The 17,500-nt window shown below is 49.4% G+C and overlaps 7 protein-coding genes across 12 annotated transcripts in view; 3 read left to right on the top strand and 4 right to left on the bottom strand.

The window, feature by feature from the left end:
• LOC125953305 (guanine nucleotide-binding protein subunit beta-1) overlaps positions 1-581 on the bottom strand; it is a 4,502-nt gene extending 3,921 nt beyond the window's left edge. The window contains exons 1-2 of one of the 5 annotated variants that reach the window (XM_049682785.1): positions 450-581; positions 1-40 (exon numbers count right to left, since the gene is read on the bottom strand). The exon at positions 1-40 is cut by the window's left edge and continues 711 nt beyond it. The gene's annotated coding sequence lies outside the window, so the exon portion shown is untranslated. The other 4 variants (XM_049682784.1, XM_049682782.1, XM_049682783.1 and 1 more) reach the window with 4 other exon arrangements.
• A 796-nt stretch (positions 582-1,377) lies between these two features.
• LOC125953300 (putative serine protease F56F10.1) lies at positions 1,378-3,279 on the top strand. Its single transcript, XM_049682773.1, has 2 exons — positions 1,378-2,641; positions 2,719-3,279. Exons 1-2 carry the CDS (start codon positions 1,504-1,506, stop codon positions 3,138-3,140), a joined length of 1,560 nt encoding a protein of 519 aa, XP_049538730.1. The 5' UTR covers positions 1,378-1,503; the 3' UTR covers positions 3,141-3,279.
• Positions 3,272-6,131, bottom strand: LOC125953293 (cilia- and flagella-associated protein 52). The gene is made up of 5 exons (XM_049682763.1): positions 5,984-6,131; positions 5,011-5,894; positions 4,762-4,940; positions 3,857-4,685; positions 3,272-3,703 (listed from the first exon to the last, which is right to left on the bottom strand). Exons 1-5 carry the CDS (start codon positions 6,129-6,131, stop codon positions 3,272-3,274), a joined length of 2,472 nt encoding a protein of 823 aa, XP_049538720.1.
• A 1,325-nt stretch (positions 6,132-7,456) lies between these two features.
• Positions 7,457-8,837, bottom strand: LOC125953312 (NEDD8-conjugating enzyme Ubc12). 2 transcript variants are annotated; one of them, XM_049682794.1, is made up of 5 exons: positions 8,719-8,837; positions 8,337-8,567; positions 8,133-8,266; positions 7,879-8,046; positions 7,457-7,613 (listed from the first exon to the last, which is right to left on the bottom strand). In XM_049682794.1, exons 2-5 carry the CDS (start codon positions 8,443-8,445, stop codon positions 7,473-7,475), a joined length of 552 nt encoding a protein of 183 aa, XP_049538751.1. In that variant the 5' UTR covers positions 8,446-8,567; positions 8,719-8,837; the 3' UTR covers positions 7,457-7,472. The 2 variants fall into 2 exon arrangements, with proteins under 2 accessions (XP_049538751.1, XP_049538750.1); XM_049682793.1 differs by having other exon boundaries at positions 8,337-8,837.
• A 334-nt stretch (positions 8,838-9,171) lies between these two features.
• On the top strand, positions 9,172-15,169 carry LOC125953289 (uncharacterized). Its single transcript, XM_049682757.1, has 8 exons — positions 9,172-9,325; positions 9,400-12,326; positions 12,393-12,603; positions 12,677-12,744; positions 12,832-13,491; positions 13,551-14,050; positions 14,136-14,449; positions 14,546-15,169. Exons 1-8 carry the CDS (start codon positions 9,224-9,226, stop codon positions 14,777-14,779), a joined length of 5,016 nt encoding a protein of 1,671 aa, XP_049538714.1. The 5' UTR covers positions 9,172-9,223; the 3' UTR covers positions 14,780-15,169.
• Positions 15,161-17,265, bottom strand: LOC125953298 (probable ATP-dependent RNA helicase DDX52). The gene is made up of 4 exons (XM_049682771.1): positions 17,134-17,265; positions 16,296-17,059; positions 15,570-16,214; positions 15,161-15,497 (listed from the first exon to the last, which is right to left on the bottom strand). The coding sequence occupies exons 1-4, from the start codon at positions 17,212-17,214 to the stop codon at positions 15,251-15,253; spliced, it is 1,737 nt and encodes a 578-aa protein (XP_049538728.1). The 5' UTR covers positions 17,215-17,265; the 3' UTR covers positions 15,161-15,250.
• A 125-nt stretch (positions 17,266-17,390) lies between these two features.
• Positions 17,391-17,500, top strand: part of LOC125953307 (elongator complex protein 5) — a 1,017-nt gene continuing 907 nt past the window's right edge. The window contains exon 1 of the mRNA XM_049682787.1: positions 17,391-17,500. This exon is cut by the window's right edge and continues 60 nt beyond it. Coding sequence (XP_049538744.1) covers positions 17,467-17,500 — 34 coding nt within the window. The 5' untranslated portion in view covers positions 17,391-17,466.

Below are 17,500 nucleotides of genomic sequence, written 5' to 3'. Positions count from 1 at the left end.
ATTCACTTACACGTTAAAACACGCACACACACTGACACTGCTTGTTTTAAGAAAGGATAACGTAGAAGGCGCAGGAAGAGACAGAGAGAGAGAAAACAAACCCTTAAGAAATTGAAACCACGCGATGACGACACACGACGATCGACCCTTTTTTTCGCCCTCTTTTCCACGCGCGATCGAAGCTGTTCCAAGCGGATTCTACCGTGAGAGATCACGAGTTTGAGGTGCGTTAACAACCCGTGAACCTTATCACTGTAATTATGGACTACGCTGATCTTGCGCTTCTCGATGGCGACCGATGATGATGAAGATTTGCACCCCTTCCTTCCACAAACCAGCCAGACAGGGAGTTCACTTTTCACCTTGAAGCCCGACGTTCCAGAATTCCACCAGCAAAACCCGCCTCGGAACAACAACGATCGCTAGCACGGCGGAAACTTATGCTGCACCTTTCTGTGGAAGGTTCTGTGCGGTGGAGATTTTCTATTTGCATTTAATTGGACAATTTTTCCTCCGCTCAATAAGCGCACGACGATTCAACGAAGCCACACACTAATCCAGGCGCGCAGCCGAAAAAAGCGAGCGCACACACACGATGAACGCAGCCGAGCAGTTTCTTACCCATGCAGCAGATCTAGTGCTTGAATGCCAGCTGTACAGGCTGAGCCACACGAAGCGCAAAACTTTCTGTGGTTGGCTTGCAGATTTATACTGAAGTTCGTTCTTCTTCGTACTCCTTCGGCCTTCACGTGAAATTTTGCCATTTTTTTTGCAAAAAAAAGGATTAAACGGACACTCAATGAACACAAACTATCGATACAAACCACAAAAAGGACACATGACGCGTTTACGTTTGGTATTACGCTTCGTGTGACCCAGGCTATACAACCTTGCTGACCGGGTACCGCTTTCGCGCCATTACAATTTGAAACGGACGTTATCATGGAATTTAAAAGAGTCGTTTTATGGCCATTGCGTGGAATAACAACGATTTTCGTGTTGTTTAATGGTAAGAATAAAACCTATTAACAATTTAATCATTTTCATTGAACACTTGATGAGGCACAAACAAACGGGGAAAAGAAACAACTGTTTAAATTTGCTCTCAATTTCTGTGAGCGAAAAATGATTTAAACCATTCTTCCGCTCAATTTCAGAATATAACTAGAATATATTATCGGTTGCCGATACGGAATAACTCGGGCAAACGAGCAACGAATCAACAACAAATTCGATTAGCGCGTAACCAGCGCATCCGTTGGTCCAACGAACCGTAGAAGGAGCGAGAGAAGAACATTGATAATACTTATCAGCCGTTCTGTACGTGCGTCTGGCGTAGGCAAGGTGTTAAGAACGCATTACGTCCCTTCGTTCTATCAGTCGTTCTTTGTCCGCTGGTCAGTTTGGTCGATACTACAGAGAGGTCGTCGTACACTACCCCGTTTTGTGTCGTTCTCTTCGTTGTTCGCGAACGAATCCATTTTGTTAGCCAGTCGTAGCAGCATGGCAAGGGTGCCGTTACAGCGCACCGTCTTGGTGTTCATATTTGCTCTTTTTACGTTAGGTGAAGTAAATGGATTGCGTAGTTTTTGGCGAGGGAAACGGTTTCATCCGGATGCACCGTCTCGCACCGTGACGAGGACGAAGGTTGACGGTGCAAGCGAGGCGCTAGTCGGTCAGCAGCTGCACATTGAGGAAACGCCCGATCAGTGGTTCGAACAAATCCTCGACCACAATGACCCCACCAACGAGGCCACCTGGCAGCAGCGATATTACGTTAATGATCAGTTCTTCGACTCGAGCAATCCGCACTCGCCCGTGTTTCTAATGATTGGCGGCGAAGGTGAAGCGACCGCTCGGTGGATGCACGAAGGTGCCTGGATCCACTACGCGGAAACGCACGGTGCCCTCTGCTTTCAGCTTGAGCACCGATTCTATGGCAAGAGTCATCCGACCACCGATCTCTCCACCAAGAACCTGGCCTACCTTACGTCGGAGCAGGCGCTAGCCGATCTGGCGTATTTCATCGAGGCGATGAACGAAAAGTACCAACTACAGCCCCAAACGAACCTTTGGATCGCCTTCGGTGGATCTTATCCGGGATCGCTGGCCGCATGGCTGCGCGAAAAGTATCCCTCACTGGTCCATGGTTCGATCAGCTCTAGCGGACCGTTGCTGGCCAAGATCGATTTCATCGAGTACTACGATACCGTGGTGCGTTCACTGGCCAGCTACTCGCCCGGTTGCGTCGAAGCGGTTCGCAGTGCGATGCAGCAGGCCGAAACCCTGCTGAAGCACATGATCGGTCAACGAACGTTGAACGATAAGTTCAAGTTGTGCGATCCGATCGAACGATCGATCGACAATCCGTTGGATGTGGCCAGTCTATTCGAGGGGCTCGCTAGTAACTTTGCCGGCGTGGTACAGTACAACAAGGACAACAGCCCACACGCGACGATCACGATCGACGAGGTGTGCGATGTAATGATGAACACTACGATCGGAGCGCCCGTGAGTCGGCTGGCTGAGGTAAATCGCATGCTGTTGGAACAGGGAAATCAAAGCTGCCTTGACTACGTGTACGACAAGTCCGTCCGCCAGATGCAAAACATTTCCTGGGACTCAGAGGTAGCCAGTGGAGGTAGGTGGTCAGAGGAGTGGCAAGGATTTGGCGCTTCGGTTAACCTTAATTCTCCCTTCCTTTTTATCTCCACACAGCCCGACAGTGGACGTTCCAGACGTGCAACGAGTTTGGATTCTATCAAACGTCGAACAATGCCAGCGCAGTATTTGGCGATCGCTTCCCGGCCGAGTTCTTCGTGCGCCAGTGTGCGGACATCTATGGTGCAAGGTTCGGAGAGGCGGCCCTTGCTCGTGGTATCTATCGTACGAACGTAAACTACGGTGCCCTGAATCCGGCCACAACCAATGTGTTGTACGTGCACGGTTCAATCGATCCGTGGCATCGTCTAGGGCTGACCGAGAGCAATGATTTACACACTCCGGTGATCTTTATCGACGGAACTGCACACTGTGCCAACATGTACGAACCAAAGGAGAGCGACTTTCCGCAACTAAAACAGGCACGTCTCGAAATCGATACCTTTATTACGAATCTTCTTGCGATAAAAGATAAATAGTTAATAGCGTGTTCCGTACGAATTTTGCAACCAACGTGTTCCAGCTATATGTTTTCTCAAAAATAAAATAAAGTTTAAAAGCCATCCCCGGAGGACTAGAGGGATGGCGTAACATCACTCGGGTTTGCTGATTACGGGCGGTGTTCCTTCGAATCACTTCTGGCCACCGATTGGCCCCCCGCAGAAAGGCGCATCTGGCTAACGGATTGTGCCATCGATCGGGTATCCCACGGTTCCTGATCATCGGCCAGCGAAGCCGTATCCACCCGCGGGTCGACCGTTGGCTGTGCCTTGGGATCTACGGCCGGACACTCGGTGATTTGGCTTCCGGAACGCTTGAACCGCCCCGACTCGATCTGGCGTACGTTTTCGATACCAGCATTGGCGCGCATCGTGCGACTACCACCGGTAGATGGTGGAGTTGTAGTCTTGCGGCTGCCGGCTGTTACCTCACCTGCGCTGCCTCCTTTGGTGGCGCTTGATGCTTTGCTCGATGGTTTCGTTTGCTCATTGCGGGCCGTCGCGCTCGTTAAAATGTCGTCCGGTATTTTCATATGGAATTTCTGTAACAGAAGCAGAATGTAACCGACCCGTCAATGGCTTCTCAGCGAGTGCCGTGTTACGACATAAGACCTATTACGTAGTACAGCAGAGCAATCGTCCGTCGTATTTCTCGATTGCGTCTATTCTGTAAACGCCAAGTCAAGCCACCTTACCTCAGGTACCTTCCAGACGAAAATACCACCATCACTGGATCCGGTAACGAGAAACTTTCCATTGGGGCTGTATCGGGCCGAGGTGATGGCGCTTGCGTGACCGATACCGACCGCAACCTCTACACCGTGCTGATAGTTCCACAGCCGCACGATCTGATCCGTCCCGGCCGATACAAAATACTCTCCGATCATGTTCATATCGATCGCATTGATCGGTCCGGACTTTGAGCCTTCGACCTCGCGCACCAGACTACCATCGTACGCCTCCCAGTATCCAATCAGCTTATCGGAACCGGCCGTTAGAATCTGAACCCCGGTCGGGAAGTACTGGGCGGCAATGAATTGTGTGTGTGCGAAGATCACATGCTTGCGCGTCAATCGGAGCAAATCCCAGATCACGCAGGAACCGTCGCGCGAAGCAGACACCACCTCCGTATCGTAGCTGTTGATGTGGACGGATTCGATCGGTCCGTAGTGCTCCTTCAGCACCCCGATTAGACTCTGTACGTACGGATCAATCTTCCAGACACGCACCTGGCCCTCGATACCACCGCTCACTACGATCTTTCCATTGCTCGTAACAGCCACCGACGAGCAGCCCTTGTTGTGCGCGTTCGGGATAGCGTAGATCAGCTTCCCCGACAGTGGTGTGAAGGCACGGATCACACCATCGTTCCATGCCGATATGATGCTCTTTCCATCACGACTGAAAACGATCGAGGAAGAGGCAAAGTTCGGTACCACGATTCGTAGCAATTCCTGCATCTTGGATGTCGACCAGATACGAATCGATTCGTGGCTTGCGGTCGCAAATACCAGAGAAAAGTTACTATTCGATGGAGAAGGGATAGAAAAGATTCCATGAGCTCTCGCGTATGCTAGAAATAGTATTCGGCGCAACTTACTATGGGAAAGCAATATCATAAACCGCGTTGGTATGACATGTTTTAAGCAGTCGCAGACTGGAAGAAAAGTTCCCCAGATCCAGCGAATAGATTTCGCACCCATTCGTACCAATTAGGAGCGTTTTGCCGTGTACAATCTGCAGCGAAGTTACAACACCATCAATTTTCGTCGAATGCAGCTAAAATGGATGTTAGATCATCAGAGGTCGTTCTTCTCTTCGTCCATCCATGCGCCCTCCACTGCCTTACCGACTTCAGTTCAGGCCAGGTAGGTCCACGGTAGTTTTTGAAATTGCAGTTCCGCTCTTGCACCAGATCAATCGTTCCGTCACCGGCTCCGATGATGAGCTTACCGTCCGGAAGTAGAAGCAAATCACGTACACCATAGTGATATTTTTCGCAATCCTTCCCCGGTGGTTTCCGTGCGTTGTGCTTACCGAAGCACCCGAGCAGTACCGGCATCTTGTCCTGGGATGGTACGCTCGGGTTTGGATTGCAGTTCAGATTGATTTTCACGATATCACCGCTCATCGTTCCGACGTACAGCGTATCGTCGTTTGGTGAAATGCGCATCCCGGTGAACTCTCGTCGTAGCTTACCGACTGCCACATCCTGTACGGTTAGCCGTTTGCGTTCCCGGTCAATGTTCCAAACGCGCAGGTTCTGATCGCCACCCGAGACGAATGTCGTGAATCGTTTGTTCAGGCTGCACACCTTCGTCGCATCGCCCGTCGTCTCCTTGGTAGCGTTGGTTCCACAGATGGCAGTGCGTTGCTCGATGTCCCAGACGATGATCGAACCACAATCCTTACCACCGAGACTGACCAGGAACTGATCGTTGGACGAGAAGCACAGGGATTGCACCCGAACGCGGTGTAGCTCGTAACGGGAGATTTCTTTACGCGTGGCCCAATCCCACACAATCACGTACGCTCGGAAGCCCATGTGGTTCGATTGTCCTGAGGCCACCATTCGGCCACTGGTCGAGATGTCCAGCGTAGAAATGGTGTTGGTGTGGCCACGTAAAAACGTTTGCTTGTTGGTATCCAACTCATAGATGGAGATTTCATTCCCCAGCGGAAACACCAAGTGCCGTTGGTCGGGATGGACTCGCAGACCACACACGACATGACCTAGGAATAAAGAAGAAAGATTAGATACATTATTATAATAAGCGCGGATGCAAGTGGATCCTGGGTCCGTATGCTTATTGTCTACACACCATCAAAACCGATGATGGCTGAGGGTTCCAGATTCATCATTTCTGTCGGTTCATCTGTGGTCATCTCGTCGGTTTTCTCCATTTTCTTTTTTGTAGATTTCAGTCGATCCCTCTCGGCACAACACCGGAACTGCAAATGCAGCAGCATCGTTCCAGCAGCGCCCCGGCTACCTAGTTAGTTGGTTGTTGTGGAGGACGCTTACATAGTTACCGCCTGCACCAATGGTTACCATCGTCGGCATGGTAACGCGCCTAACAGACGGACACAGTACGAGCATAAATTAAGAGTGGAAATGCATCGAGGGGCAAGCAACAGGTGCAACAAGTTGCCAGTTCCTATGTTGGCATTCTTAAAATGGTGGCCACCCGGTACGTACGGGAATGCGTACCTATGGACACGGAAAAGAGGCTCAAGCAACGGAGTCCTGTTATAAATGTTTATTGTTTATACTCTATGAATTCGTTCATGCAATTTTCATTTGTTTCCGTCGCATACAGTTTTGTTTTCTTGATTCTTTTTTTTTCTCCTTTTGTCTCTAGAGTCTCTCCCCACTGCTATGTCCACACCATTATCAACCTTCGTATGGCTAGTCTAGAAAGGGATACACTACGATCATCATCAGTTAGGAACAAACAGCAGTCGAAAAAGTGCTCGCAAAGGGAAGAGGGCAAATTAGTGTGTTGGGTGCTCATAATAGTCCACTGCTAACGCATCGTCCGAGTGGATTTGGTGAGGCCACCGCTATTGGGTTCCTACATGTGTTTACTACTTAGCTTTTCATTTTGTTACACTCAGCATTGGCTCTCTAACGGGATGAACTATAGACGGTTTAGCGCAACCTGCTGCTGTCTAAAAACTATGCATGCTGTGTCCACAGAAAGGGTTACTCAGTTCCGTTCCGGAAAGTTGACGAAATTGTGCCATTTATCCACCTTCTTTGTGTGTCCGGTCCGTATGCAGCAGTTATAGATAGCACAGATGATAAGTGTAAGGCTCTGGGCCGATTAGTGTGTTTCTGGTTGGCGTTCAGGGCGAAAATATAGGTTCTGGGGAGCCCGTCTAACGATATCAATTGTTTGAGCTGTGTTCTGTTTCGTTTTCGCTATCTAACGCGTGTACGTATGCACACACGATCTATGCACCTTTTGCACACACCTTCTTCAATTACTTCTTCGGCCGTCGTCTTAGCTTCTTTTGATGGAAATAGGTCATTGGGAGCTGCGCTTGTTGGCTATTCTGTATTTCTCTCGTCTCGAATCATCGCTTCCAGCCTCAGTCTGGTGCACCACTAAAGGTTCAACATTCCATCCCATTCACGATTCATCGTGTATGATTCGCGCACGTTCTGGCTGCTCGTTCCGCTCGCAAAAGGGCTTCGGGAGGGCGGGGCGCCACTCAGTTATAATTAAAATCTATGTAATAGCGCCCGCCGATCGTAAGAATTATTAAATAAACGCAACATTTAAGAGTTAATTTCGAATTTATATATCACTTGAGGCAGCGCTCGAAATAAGTATCGCCAATGTAGCAGCCGCGCATAGCTTTGAATACATTGTGCTCAAATAGACGCCGGTTCGTTTGCAGCACCTCTGCCGCCTCTCGGTTCAGTGGGTCTTCCGGGTTCGGTTCCTAAAAAGATAAGAATATCAATAAATGATCTGTCTTATCCCCGGCTCGCAAACAGGTTGATTGTAGCAACTCTTGTACGCCATTCATCTAAGATCCCTTTTCTTTTCTTGAATTGCAATCTACAGTACCGCAAACGTAGAAGGCCACTGCTTGGGTTGGCCTTTAAAATGAATGTTGCAAGAGAAATCAATCTAACTGAAGGCCAGCGAACCATTTCGACGGCCATGGCTGAAACAATCAAATCGAGACAGTAACAATTACATACCAGGAACAAGTACTGCAGTCCGTACACGATCGAATTGATCGTTAACACGGGCTTCCAGTCCTCGCGCAGAATATTTAAACACACATTGCCCTCGAGGTCTATGTTGGGGTGGTACACCAGCGTTTCGCACTTGACCTTCGGTGGTTCATGCGGATAATTCGGACCAACCTACGGAAAATAACGAAATGAGGGGATATGTATTATTGATACAGTAATACGGTTAAACTTGACGCGATTGGCCAGTGCTTGTTTACCTTAAAATTGAACACAAAACGGCCGCCCTTATAGAAACCCTCGTCGGGGCAGATGATGAGCTTGAAGTTGAGCAGATCATCCGGATCCGGGAATTCGGTGGCGCAGGTTTTCGGCAGGTTTAGCTCATTGATATCTGGAGGGCGGATAGTAAATGGATGTTAGAATGTTTGTGTTTGAATGATTCGTAGGTCGTGGCAGCTAACCCTTGGTAATCCGCAGCTGTGCGGCGGTGAAAGTTTTCTTCTGTCCTCCGGCCTTTGGCGTCGCTTCACCATCTTTTTTTTGTTGCTTGAGGGAAAACAATTTAATCATCGCTTATCCGGTGCTGCCTGCTGCGCGGCGATTCCGTGTTCCGAGAGGTTGTTATGCGGAAGTGCCTTTTCCAATTTCCGATCGCTTTGCCTCTTCCACCGTGGACCCGTAAAGTTTTCCTCCTCGGATAACAAAAACAGCGATTAGCGAGGCGCGCGCGCTGCACAAACGCAATCACACACCACAAACACACACACGACACAAACTGTGATTCAACACACCAGGGCAAGAACAATAGCGCCCTACTATTGTTGGCTCGGGAACGGAATTTACTTGCGTTTTAAGATAGTTACGCCTCGCACGGGTCTTTTGTGGTGCGCCTTTTACAACCAAAAATATAAATTTGGGATTTTACTATTTTTCTTCTTATTTCGCTGTCATTTTCCTTCGGACCAGTGTTGCCAGTAGCTCTTCGCCGTACTACGGGGGAAAATAGGACCGAATCCCAGATAGCCATTGCAATTTTGGCTGGAAAACGAAAAACTTTTACAAAAATTATCAAACGAACGGAGGCGTCTGGAGTAAATTTTGCTGCCCAATGGAAAGCGAAAAAGACCTAAATGCATATTTTCCCGGAGCCGTTGGAGTGCCAGGATTTCTGTTGGGTTTTCCGACCGATTTCCGCTCGTTATTGGTCAAGTGGGGAATTTCTGTTTTGAACCGTTTTCCCGCCAAATTTTGTAGATTTGTGAAAATTCTGACCAGAAAACCGCCCGACCGATCTTGTACATAGAAAATTAAGGTTTTCTTTGATAATTACTAGCAAATTAGTGCCAGCATGGAGGATCCTGCGTTTCGCGTCAAGTATCAAAAGTGCAAATATCGGTTGAAACAGTGGGAAAAGGAGTTCAAGCTAAAATATGGTCGTGTGCCGTCTAAAGTAAGGGAATATTGGGTTTCAAATGGATGGATAGGTGGATGGCCATCGTTGTATATTTTCCTAACTGATTGCAGCTGGATATCCGCGATTCGCCCAGTGAAATCAGACACTCGTACAAGGTGTACTATCGCCTTAAGACCACACTACTGGAGGACACGCTGTTGGATGCTCTCGATGAGGACGATGATTTCGATGGCTCGTTAATATCGCAAGAATCAAGCTTTAGCCAGGAGTTAATGGATGGTATGCGGCCGCTAACAAGCGGAACGATCCTTAACGATAGTGCTCTGGCTGGCCAGAGCTCGTCGATGAGCAAGCTGCTAACCGAACCGATCGACGGATCGCAACCGAACCAGCGGAAGACGGATTTCGTGGCCGAGCAAGAAATAGAGCTAAATCAAAATGCGTGGCTCAACGAACGAAGCCGCCAGAAACCAGTTAAACAGCCCCAGCAGATAGATTCGCCGGCTGTAAAGCCACCCTCTCTGAAGCCACTGTCGAAACTGTTGGCCACGGCATCCACCATGGTTCCGAAGCGCAATCCACGGAAATCAATGTCCCGCAATTCATTTGGCGGATCCACACAGGGAGCTGCGTCACAGGGCAATGGTACAAAGGTGGAGCTACCCGATCTAGAAACGTTGCTCACTGCGAAATCGAAAGAACTGGACTGTTTAAATCCCAAGCAGGAGGACAAACTGCTGCCCGTTACACGTGAACCGATCAATCAGCTCGACGAGCGATGGTTAAATCGTCAATCGTCGGGCGACGGCATTGTAGGAGAAGAGACCGTAATACCAGTGGCAGTTGGCGGTAATCTCGTCCGATCATCTAGCACCACCACTAACGCTAGTACCACCACGTATGGACTACGGAACGTTAATCTAGCAGCATTAGCATCCACTGGTAGCTTCGGTTTGTCATCTCTGAGCGTGTTGGATCGAACGGAAACGGAGCCTTCAGCGCCAAACAGCACGATCACCACCGATGTGGGGCGAGCAATGGCTCAAACGACGGCATACGATCGACCGGTAGCCATTCAATCCGACTCCGATGGTGTGGTGGAGAATTCGGACGAAGAAAGCACAAAAACATCTCCGGGAATGTTACACGTGGCCAAGAAGAGGAAGATTTTCACGGCCTTTAACCGAAGTCCGCAGCTGCTGGAAGCTAGCAAGGTTCCGACTGTGCCAATCACCAAGGAACCTCCATCGGCTCCAGTCGATGTTGAAAACAAAGATCCGATGGAAAGAGTCCAACAGCAGCAGCTAAAGGAAGCCGTATCGGTCGTGGAACCAGAAAAACGAGTCAAGAAGTCGGTGCCGAAAGCAAAACCAGCACGATCGACTGTGAAAAAGTCTGTGCAAAGCCTGAAATCGCTCCCGCAACGGACGCGGTCGGTTCGCGCAACGCGTAAAACGGCAAATTATCGTGATCCACCGACCGCCGATGATGGCGTAGAACCGACAAGCCCTGACGGTGCTGGTGACTTTTCGGCGGATGACGAGGATAAGGATCCAAATTTCGCACTAAAAGGATCACCATTACCGGCGGGCATGAGTGATGAGTCTCACGATGATGATCATGCGTTGGCAATGGAACAGGCCACACCGAAGCGCAAATCGCGTAGTACCGCACGAGCGGTGGTAAAGGCACCGAGAAGGACCACGACGAAACGTGCCTTGACAAAGGTAAAGAAAGGATCTCCGATATCGCCAAGACTCAGCCCCGGTGGATCGACGTCAAAAACGGCTGCTTCGAAGGCTAAGCGCAAAACGAAAAAGATTCCACCGGTGCCGGCAAAAGAAGTGCCCCCCAGGGGCGAGGATGAAGAACCGGACGAGTACGTACCGGAATATGGGCTCGATCGGTTAAAGAGTGTCCCGCGAGTCGATATACGTGAGCTGATGCGCGATACGCAGCTGGCGCATAGTTTCATTCAAGGTACGAGCGGATTGGTAGATACTGGTGCTGGTGGATCGGGTCGTCCTGCGTCCAGCAAGGAGACGGCGATGCGCAAGAAGATGGCCGCCGGAAAGTTAAACGAAAATTTTGTCCGCATCGATCTGCGCAAGAAGGTGTTTGTAAAGGGCAAGAAAACGATCAACTACAGTCGTTACAAGAAGTCCCAGTGGAAGGCGAAGAAGGTGGCCGCCTTAGCCGGCCCGGACATGGATATGGGAGGATGCGATGGAGGCGTTTTGACGTGCTATCTTTGTGGCGGCGTTGGCCACATGGCTAGGCAGTGTCGGAACGTGCGCGAGGATAAGCTGTTACCGATCGGTGCGGAGATAGAGGAAGAATCCTCCTTCCCCACGCTTGAGGAAGCGGAAGCGATGGCGAATGCCAAAACGGCAGTTGTGCACTCGAATCGCATGGATAACCTGCCGCCAGTGGCCAATCCAACGTGGAAAGAATCACATGACAGCGAGCAGGCATTACCGGATGTAATGGAAAGCGAATCGGATGTGCAGGAATCGGATTGCAAGGAGGAAAAGGTCGTTAACTTGGCTAGCGAGAACGCAGAGCAGGACAATCCAGGGCATCAAACCTCACCGCACACGAGAAAGCAGTCGGCTTCGTACATTGGTCATGTAATTCCGGAAAATTTTCTTAAAAAATCTGGACTCCTGGAGGTAACGGTGACTGGTGCTGGTGCAAAAGGTACCATTGAAGCACTCTACTCTCTTCAACCGGATGGTACTTTGCCACCGACACCCCCGGAAGTGTTCGATGCGCTACACATGTTCGGACACCAATCGTTCCGACATGGCCAGGAGCAAGCCGTTATGCGTGTACTGTGTGGAATGTCCACCCTAGTCACACTCAGTACCGGTGCGGGTAAATCACTTTGCTATCAGCTTCCGGCGTACCTGTACCGGAAACAGCGGAACTGCATTACCCTCGTTATCTCGCCACTCGTGTCATTGATGGAAGATCAGGTCCATGGGGTGCCGGATTTTTTGAATGCTCAATGTTTGCACAAGAACCAAACACCCAAGTAAGTGATTGAGACATTTATGTGTCTTCTCTTACGTCTATCTGTGCTCATAATTCGATCCTTTAGGGTACGGGAACGGGTGATGGCGGCGATCGTTGCCGGTGAGCTAGATGTACTACTTGTATCGCCGGAAGCGGTGGTGGCCGGTGAGAAGTCAACCGGGTTTGGATCGCTGTTACGCCAACTACCACCGATTGCGTTCGCTTGTATTGACGAGGCACATTGCGTATCTCAATGGAGTCACAATTTCCGTCCAAGCTATCTGATGATCTGCAAGGTAAGAAGGACATGATTATGGACGTTCCTAAAACTTGATCAATATCATCATCTTCTCGTTCTGTTGAGCAAAGGTTTTGAAAGAGAAACTGGGCGTCAAGACGATTCTGGGACTGACGGCAACGGCCACAGTGCAAACACGGTATGTAAAGGAAGTATGCGGAGGAGTGCAACTGGATCATTAAATTCATTTATATGATTTGAACCGATCCGAACTAACCGTTCACAGGCAAAGCATCGTAAAGCATCTTGCTATCCCGGATGGGCTGAATGGCATCATCAGCGATATTCCGCTCCCGGACAATCTACTGCTGACGATTTCTCGTGATGAAAATCGAGACATAGCGTTGGTCGAGTTGCTGCTATCGGAGCGCTTTGCATCGCTCGAATCGATCATCGTGTACTGTACGCGGCGCGATGATTGCGAACGGATCGCCACCTTCATACGCACCTGTTTCCAGGATGCGGCACGAGAACGAGAGGATAAGGTTAGTAGCAACAAACGGCGCCGGCTTAATTACGTGGCCGAACCATATCATGCCGGTATGCCGGCGTCGCGTCGTCGTACGATCCAGAATGCGTTTATGGGCGGTGAGCTGCGGATCGTCGTCGCTACGATCGCGTTCGGTATGGGCATTAATAAGGCAGACATACGTGCGATCGTGCACTATAATATGCCGAAAAATTTCGAAAGCTACGTACAGGAGGTGGGCCGAGCGGGGCGCGATGGTAAGCTGTCGCATTGTCACCTGTTCCTCGATAGTCGTGGTAGCGACCGGAACGAGTTGCGCCGGTTTATCTATGCGAATTCCATCGATCGGCATGTGGTGCGGAAGTTACTGCAGAAGATTTTTGTACCGTGTGCGTGCACGAAAATATTCAGCAATCGGTAGGTGGGTAGCAATCTCGAAAAGAGCCAGCTTTACTTTTCTATTCCTTTTCCTTCAGTGAGCTGGCCGATGAGCTGCGCCAGGAGATTGAGGCAGCTAATGGAATGGATTGGGATGCCGCCTTTGATGAAGAGGAAAAAACAGAAAAGGAAGGAACACAAACACCTGCAGCGCCGAAACGTAATCGGAGATTGTGTCCAGGGCACGAGATTTGTTTTTCGATCGAATCGACGATACAGCAGCTGGATATTCCGGAGGAAAACATAGCCACGTTCCTGTGCTATCTGGAGCTCGATGAACAGCGCTACATACAGGCCCTCAGTCCGGCGTACATTCGGTGTAAGGTGATGTCGTATGCTGGACCGCGAACATTACGTCAGGCGGCAAAAGAATGTGCCCCGCTGGCAATGGCTTTCGCGCTTGACTTGAAGCGTGGCATTTCCCATGCCACCTCGACCATGATCGAGTTTCCCGTCATCGATGTAGCATCCGCCATTGGGTGGGATAGTGGGGTGGTGAAGTATCAGCTGAAAAACCTCGAATGGACTACTGAGGGCGGTTAGTTGGTGTTGGCGATCGTGAAAATGTTTGAAGTGACAGGTGAACTAATGAGTTGATACTCTTTCTTCCGACAAAAACCCAGGGACACGCAAACGGTCGGCCCTGTCGGTCAGTTTCTTCGATCTAGGATTTCGTGTTCGCGCTCCCGGTGATCTAACGGATGAGGAGCTAGATCATACGCTCGACACACTGTACGGACGTGTAACGCATCAGGAACGGACACAGCTAGCTCAGCTTCAGTATATATCTGATGCATTGAATGCGGTATGCTTCAAGAGCATCCATCCGATCAAGGCAGTAAACTGTCCTATGGGACCATCCGATAAATTGAAGGCGATCATTCGAGAGTATTTTGTGACGGACATAAGCAAGGAGGACATTGAAATCGTCCCCGAGGTATGGGATGCGACAATGCGATTGAAATCATGCGACACCACTCCCCGGGGGGTGGTTCAGGACGGAGTACTTATTCGACTATCCTTTCGCTTTCAGCCTGATGATACAACGGATGAGCAGCTAGTGACCGATATCCGTACGATGATATGCCGTTATCGGGAAAATAACTTCAGTGGCCGTGCGATTGCACGCATCTTTCATGGCGTACAGAGTCCGAATTATACGGCAATTATCTGGTCCAGATCCAACTTTTGGCGTTCGTACACAAAAACGGACTTCAATCGTATCGTACGACTGGCCAATGCGGAGATCGTGCGCATGAAGACGTGAGCAGTAAGTTGGGCCGCACGAATATTCTTAGCGTTGTTTATTAATATGTTTGTTGAGAATTGATTCAAATGAAATAGCAATGTCCATGGACGCTCTTATGTGATGTAACCGGTGCCTCCGTTATTTGTCAGCAGGATCTGGTTAGATTTCGATTACCGCTAAGGCAAAACGTTCAAATGAAATTCAAATTTGTGCACCGAATACAGCAGATAAGACTGAAATATGGTGACAGTTTAACTATGTGTTCCAACTGTTCTTGAATTACCGGTTTAGTTAGCAAAATTGGTAGCAAAATTTATTTAGTAAATAGTTTCAATGCTCTATGTTGGTTATGGAATACTCTCAAACATGTGTGAAATGAAGAAAATTCTGACAATACTATCGCAGTATCCAAAGGAACTATTCCGTGACATTTATTATGTGTTAACATGAGTGGGAAATGTGCTTGTCTATGGCTCCTTTTTGGGCTGCTCACTCGTTCGTACTGTCTTTTGCTTTCTGTCCTGGAGGGCCTTTGCGGGCCATTTTCCCCTTGGTTTTTGCCACGAACTTTTTCTTCCTCTGCAGTTGCTGCAGTTCAAACGCAGGCAGGGTACGAATCATGGCTCGCTTCGGTGCTTTGCGTGCTAATTTTTCACGATCGCGACGCGATCCACTCTTCAGCTGAAGCATATAATCCGGTACCTCACCGCCTGCTGTTTTAACCAGCTGTGCAATGCTGAAGGTGAAATGGGGGAAAATCAAAACATCAGCAACACGATAACGTATTGTTGCCGCAGTGAATACATACCTTTTCAGATTTGCCGTGTCGTCTTTTGTGAAGAATGTGATGGCCTTTCCTTGGCGACCGGCTCTCCCCGTACGCCCAATACGATGCACGTACGAAATGGTGGAGGGTGGGAAATCATAGTTTACAACCAGATTCACTCCTTTGAAATCGATACCCCGACTCATCAGCTCGGTACAGATGAGTATCCAGATTTTGCCCTCGCGGAAAGCGCGCACAACGTTATCCCGTTCGCGCTGGGATCGATCCGAGTGTATAACGTCAACGTTTAGCCCATCGTAGATTAACTCGGTGAATAGTTGCTGGGCACGGTCTTTGCTCTGGACAAACACCAGCACCGGTGGGCTCAGGCCTAGCGCTACCAGCTCACGGAATGCGAGCAATTTGCCACTCTCGTTGCCAGTAAATAGCAGCTTTTGCTCCACCGAGTCAACCGCGCTGTTTACCTGACCGATGGAAAAACGAATCCGTCTCGGGACGTTACTAGCGACCCACTGGTCCGCTTCACGTGTTTGTGTTGCACTAAACAAGGCCACCACCTTCGTAGGGTTTACGCACGCGTTCAGCACCGTGTCCAATTGTTCACGGAAGGAATTTTTCGAATCTTCAAACAGTTTATCCGCTTCGTCTACCACCACCCATTGGATGCTGTAAGCCAAGAAAACGTGTATTGAGTGATGCCGTATGGTCGATCGCGTGTTCCGGTCTGTGTTCTTGATATGTACTCACTTGCTTAGATCAATCTGCGGTGGCTTTTGGGCCAACAGGTAACATATCCGATTCGGTGTGGTTACTAGGATATCATACTTGCGCCCACTCTCCAAGGTGTAATCGCATTTGCTTCGATCGTCCACGGTGCGTATCACGTGTGTCCGTATGTTCATGCCATCGCCAAGTCGTAGCGCCTCCCGTTGCGTCTGTTTTGCCAGTTCCCGAGTAGGGCAGATGATGAGCGCCCGAAAACCACATTTCGTCGGTCCTTTTAGATGGTGCAAGATCGGGATAAGAAAGGCGGCCGTCTTGCCCGATCCCGTCGGTGCACAGGCATGGAGTGAGGTTTCGTGGAGCAGCACCGGAATCGCTTGCATCTGCACGGGCGTTGGGGCGCTGTAGCACGCGACGATGTTTGCCACCAGTCGGTTCGAAACTTTGTACACGCTGGACAGCTCCTCGAACGATTCAATCACATCCGGCACGTTGGGTGATTTTTTGGCCTTTTTAATGTAGATTTTGTTCACCTTCCGCAACGATTTCACCCTACAGCGACGCATCTGTTCCTGCGTTTCGGCCGACATCGTTTTCGGTTTCTTGCGCTTTGGCGGATGGTCCTCGTCATCTTCTGACTCGGACGATGGGGAGTCGCTTTTAATGTCTGCCTCGGATGTGTTGACCAACACGTTTTCACTATCCGTTCCCGAGGCATCATGCTGATCCGTATCTTCGGCCGGTTCCTCCTTTTCTTTCTTTATTTTGGCCAGCGGTGGTCGACCGAGCTGAAACGCGAGAACAAATTCCTACGTGAGAAAGAGGAGGTTTCGGAGATAAACTAGAGCGCTTGCTGGCTTACCGAGGACTTTAGTGGGAACTTATTTTTGTTGGTAAATTTTGCGCCACACGTTAGCTTGCTGAAAATATCGTTGAAACTCATTTTTAGGCACTTTTTTACAAACTTTTTGCAAGTTTTTAATCGCGCACGCGGTTCACGTGTGACAGCCGGTGGAAGTAATGAACCCGAGGTTGTAAACGCTGTCTGTTTACCAACATTAAGGTGCTGGGCCACGATAGCTAACGAAAAGTGTCCATGCACCTTTAGCTTCAGCTGAACGACGTATTTTTTGTGGTTTTTGAGCAGCAAATCCATTTTCTCGAATTAATTGTGTAGTAAATTCATTTTTTAGGAATGATTCGAATACATCAAAAGACGAAGGAACTGA

Source organism: Anopheles darlingi, chromosome 3 (genome assembly GCF_943734745.1).
Source record: "Anopheles darlingi chromosome 3, idAnoDarlMG_H_01, whole genome shotgun sequence".
In the NCBI taxonomy this organism is placed as follows: Eukaryota; Metazoa; Arthropoda; class Insecta; order Diptera; family Culicidae; genus Anopheles; species Anopheles darlingi.
Note: the sequence above shows the minus strand (reverse complement) of the source record. Positions and strands in the feature narration are given on the sequence as shown.

Excerpts from the sequence above, each read along its gene's own strand:
- LOC125953300 (XM_049682773.1), top strand. The coding sequence starts at position 1,504 with ATGGCAAGGGTGCCGTTACAGCGCACCGTCTTGGTGTTCATATTTGCT. Across the intron at positions 2,642-2,718 it reads CTCAGAGGTAGCCAGTGGAG|CCCGACAGTGGACGTTCCAG; the intron begins GTAGGTGGTCAG and ends ATCTCCACACAG.
- LOC125953293 (XM_049682763.1), bottom strand. The coding sequence starts at position 6,131 with ATGCTGCTGCATTTGCAGTTCCGGTGTTGTGCCGAGAGGGATCGACTG. Across the intron at positions 5,895-5,983 it reads AGCCATCATCGGTTTTGATG|GTCATGTCGTGTGTGGTCTG; the intron begins GTGTGTAGACAA and ends CTTTATTCCTAG. Across the intron at positions 4,686-4,761 it reads TATGATATTGCTTTCCCATA|TAACTTTTCTCTGGTATTTG; the intron begins GTAAGTTGCGCC and ends TCCATCGAATAG.
- LOC125953312 (XM_049682793.1), bottom strand. The coding sequence starts at position 8,445 with ATGATTAAATTGTTTTCCCTCAAGCAACAAAAAAAAGATGGTGAAGCG. Across the intron at positions 8,267-8,336 it reads ACAGCTGCGGATTACCAAGG|ATATCAATGAGCTAAACCTG; the intron begins GTTAGCTGCCAC and ends TCCGCCCTCCAG. Across the intron at positions 8,047-8,132 it reads GTTTTGTGTTCAATTTTAAG|GTTGGTCCGAATTATCCGCA; the intron begins GTAAACAAGCAC and ends TATTTTCCGTAG.
- LOC125953289 (XM_049682757.1), top strand. The coding sequence starts at position 9,224 with ATGGAGGATCCTGCGTTTCGCGTCAAGTATCAAAAGTGCAAATATCGG. Across the intron at positions 12,604-12,676 it reads GCTATCTGATGATCTGCAAG|GTTTTGAAAGAGAAACTGGG; the intron begins GTAAGAAGGACA and ends TGTTGAGCAAAG. Across the intron at positions 13,492-13,550 it reads ACGAAAATATTCAGCAATCG|TGAGCTGGCCGATGAGCTGC; the intron begins GTAGGTGGGTAG and ends CTTTTCCTTCAG.
- LOC125953298 (XM_049682771.1), bottom strand. The coding sequence starts at position 17,214 with ATGAGTTTCAACGATATTTTCAGCAAGCTAACGTGTGGCGCAAAATTT. Across the intron at positions 17,060-17,133 it reads AGTTCCCACTAAAGTCCTCG|CTCGGTCGACCACCGCTGGC; the intron begins GTAAGCCAGCAA and ends CTCGCGTTTCAG. Across the intron at positions 15,498-15,569 it reads GACACGGCAAATCTGAAAAG|CATTGCACAGCTGGTTAAAA; the intron begins GTATGTATTCAC and ends TTTCACCTTCAG.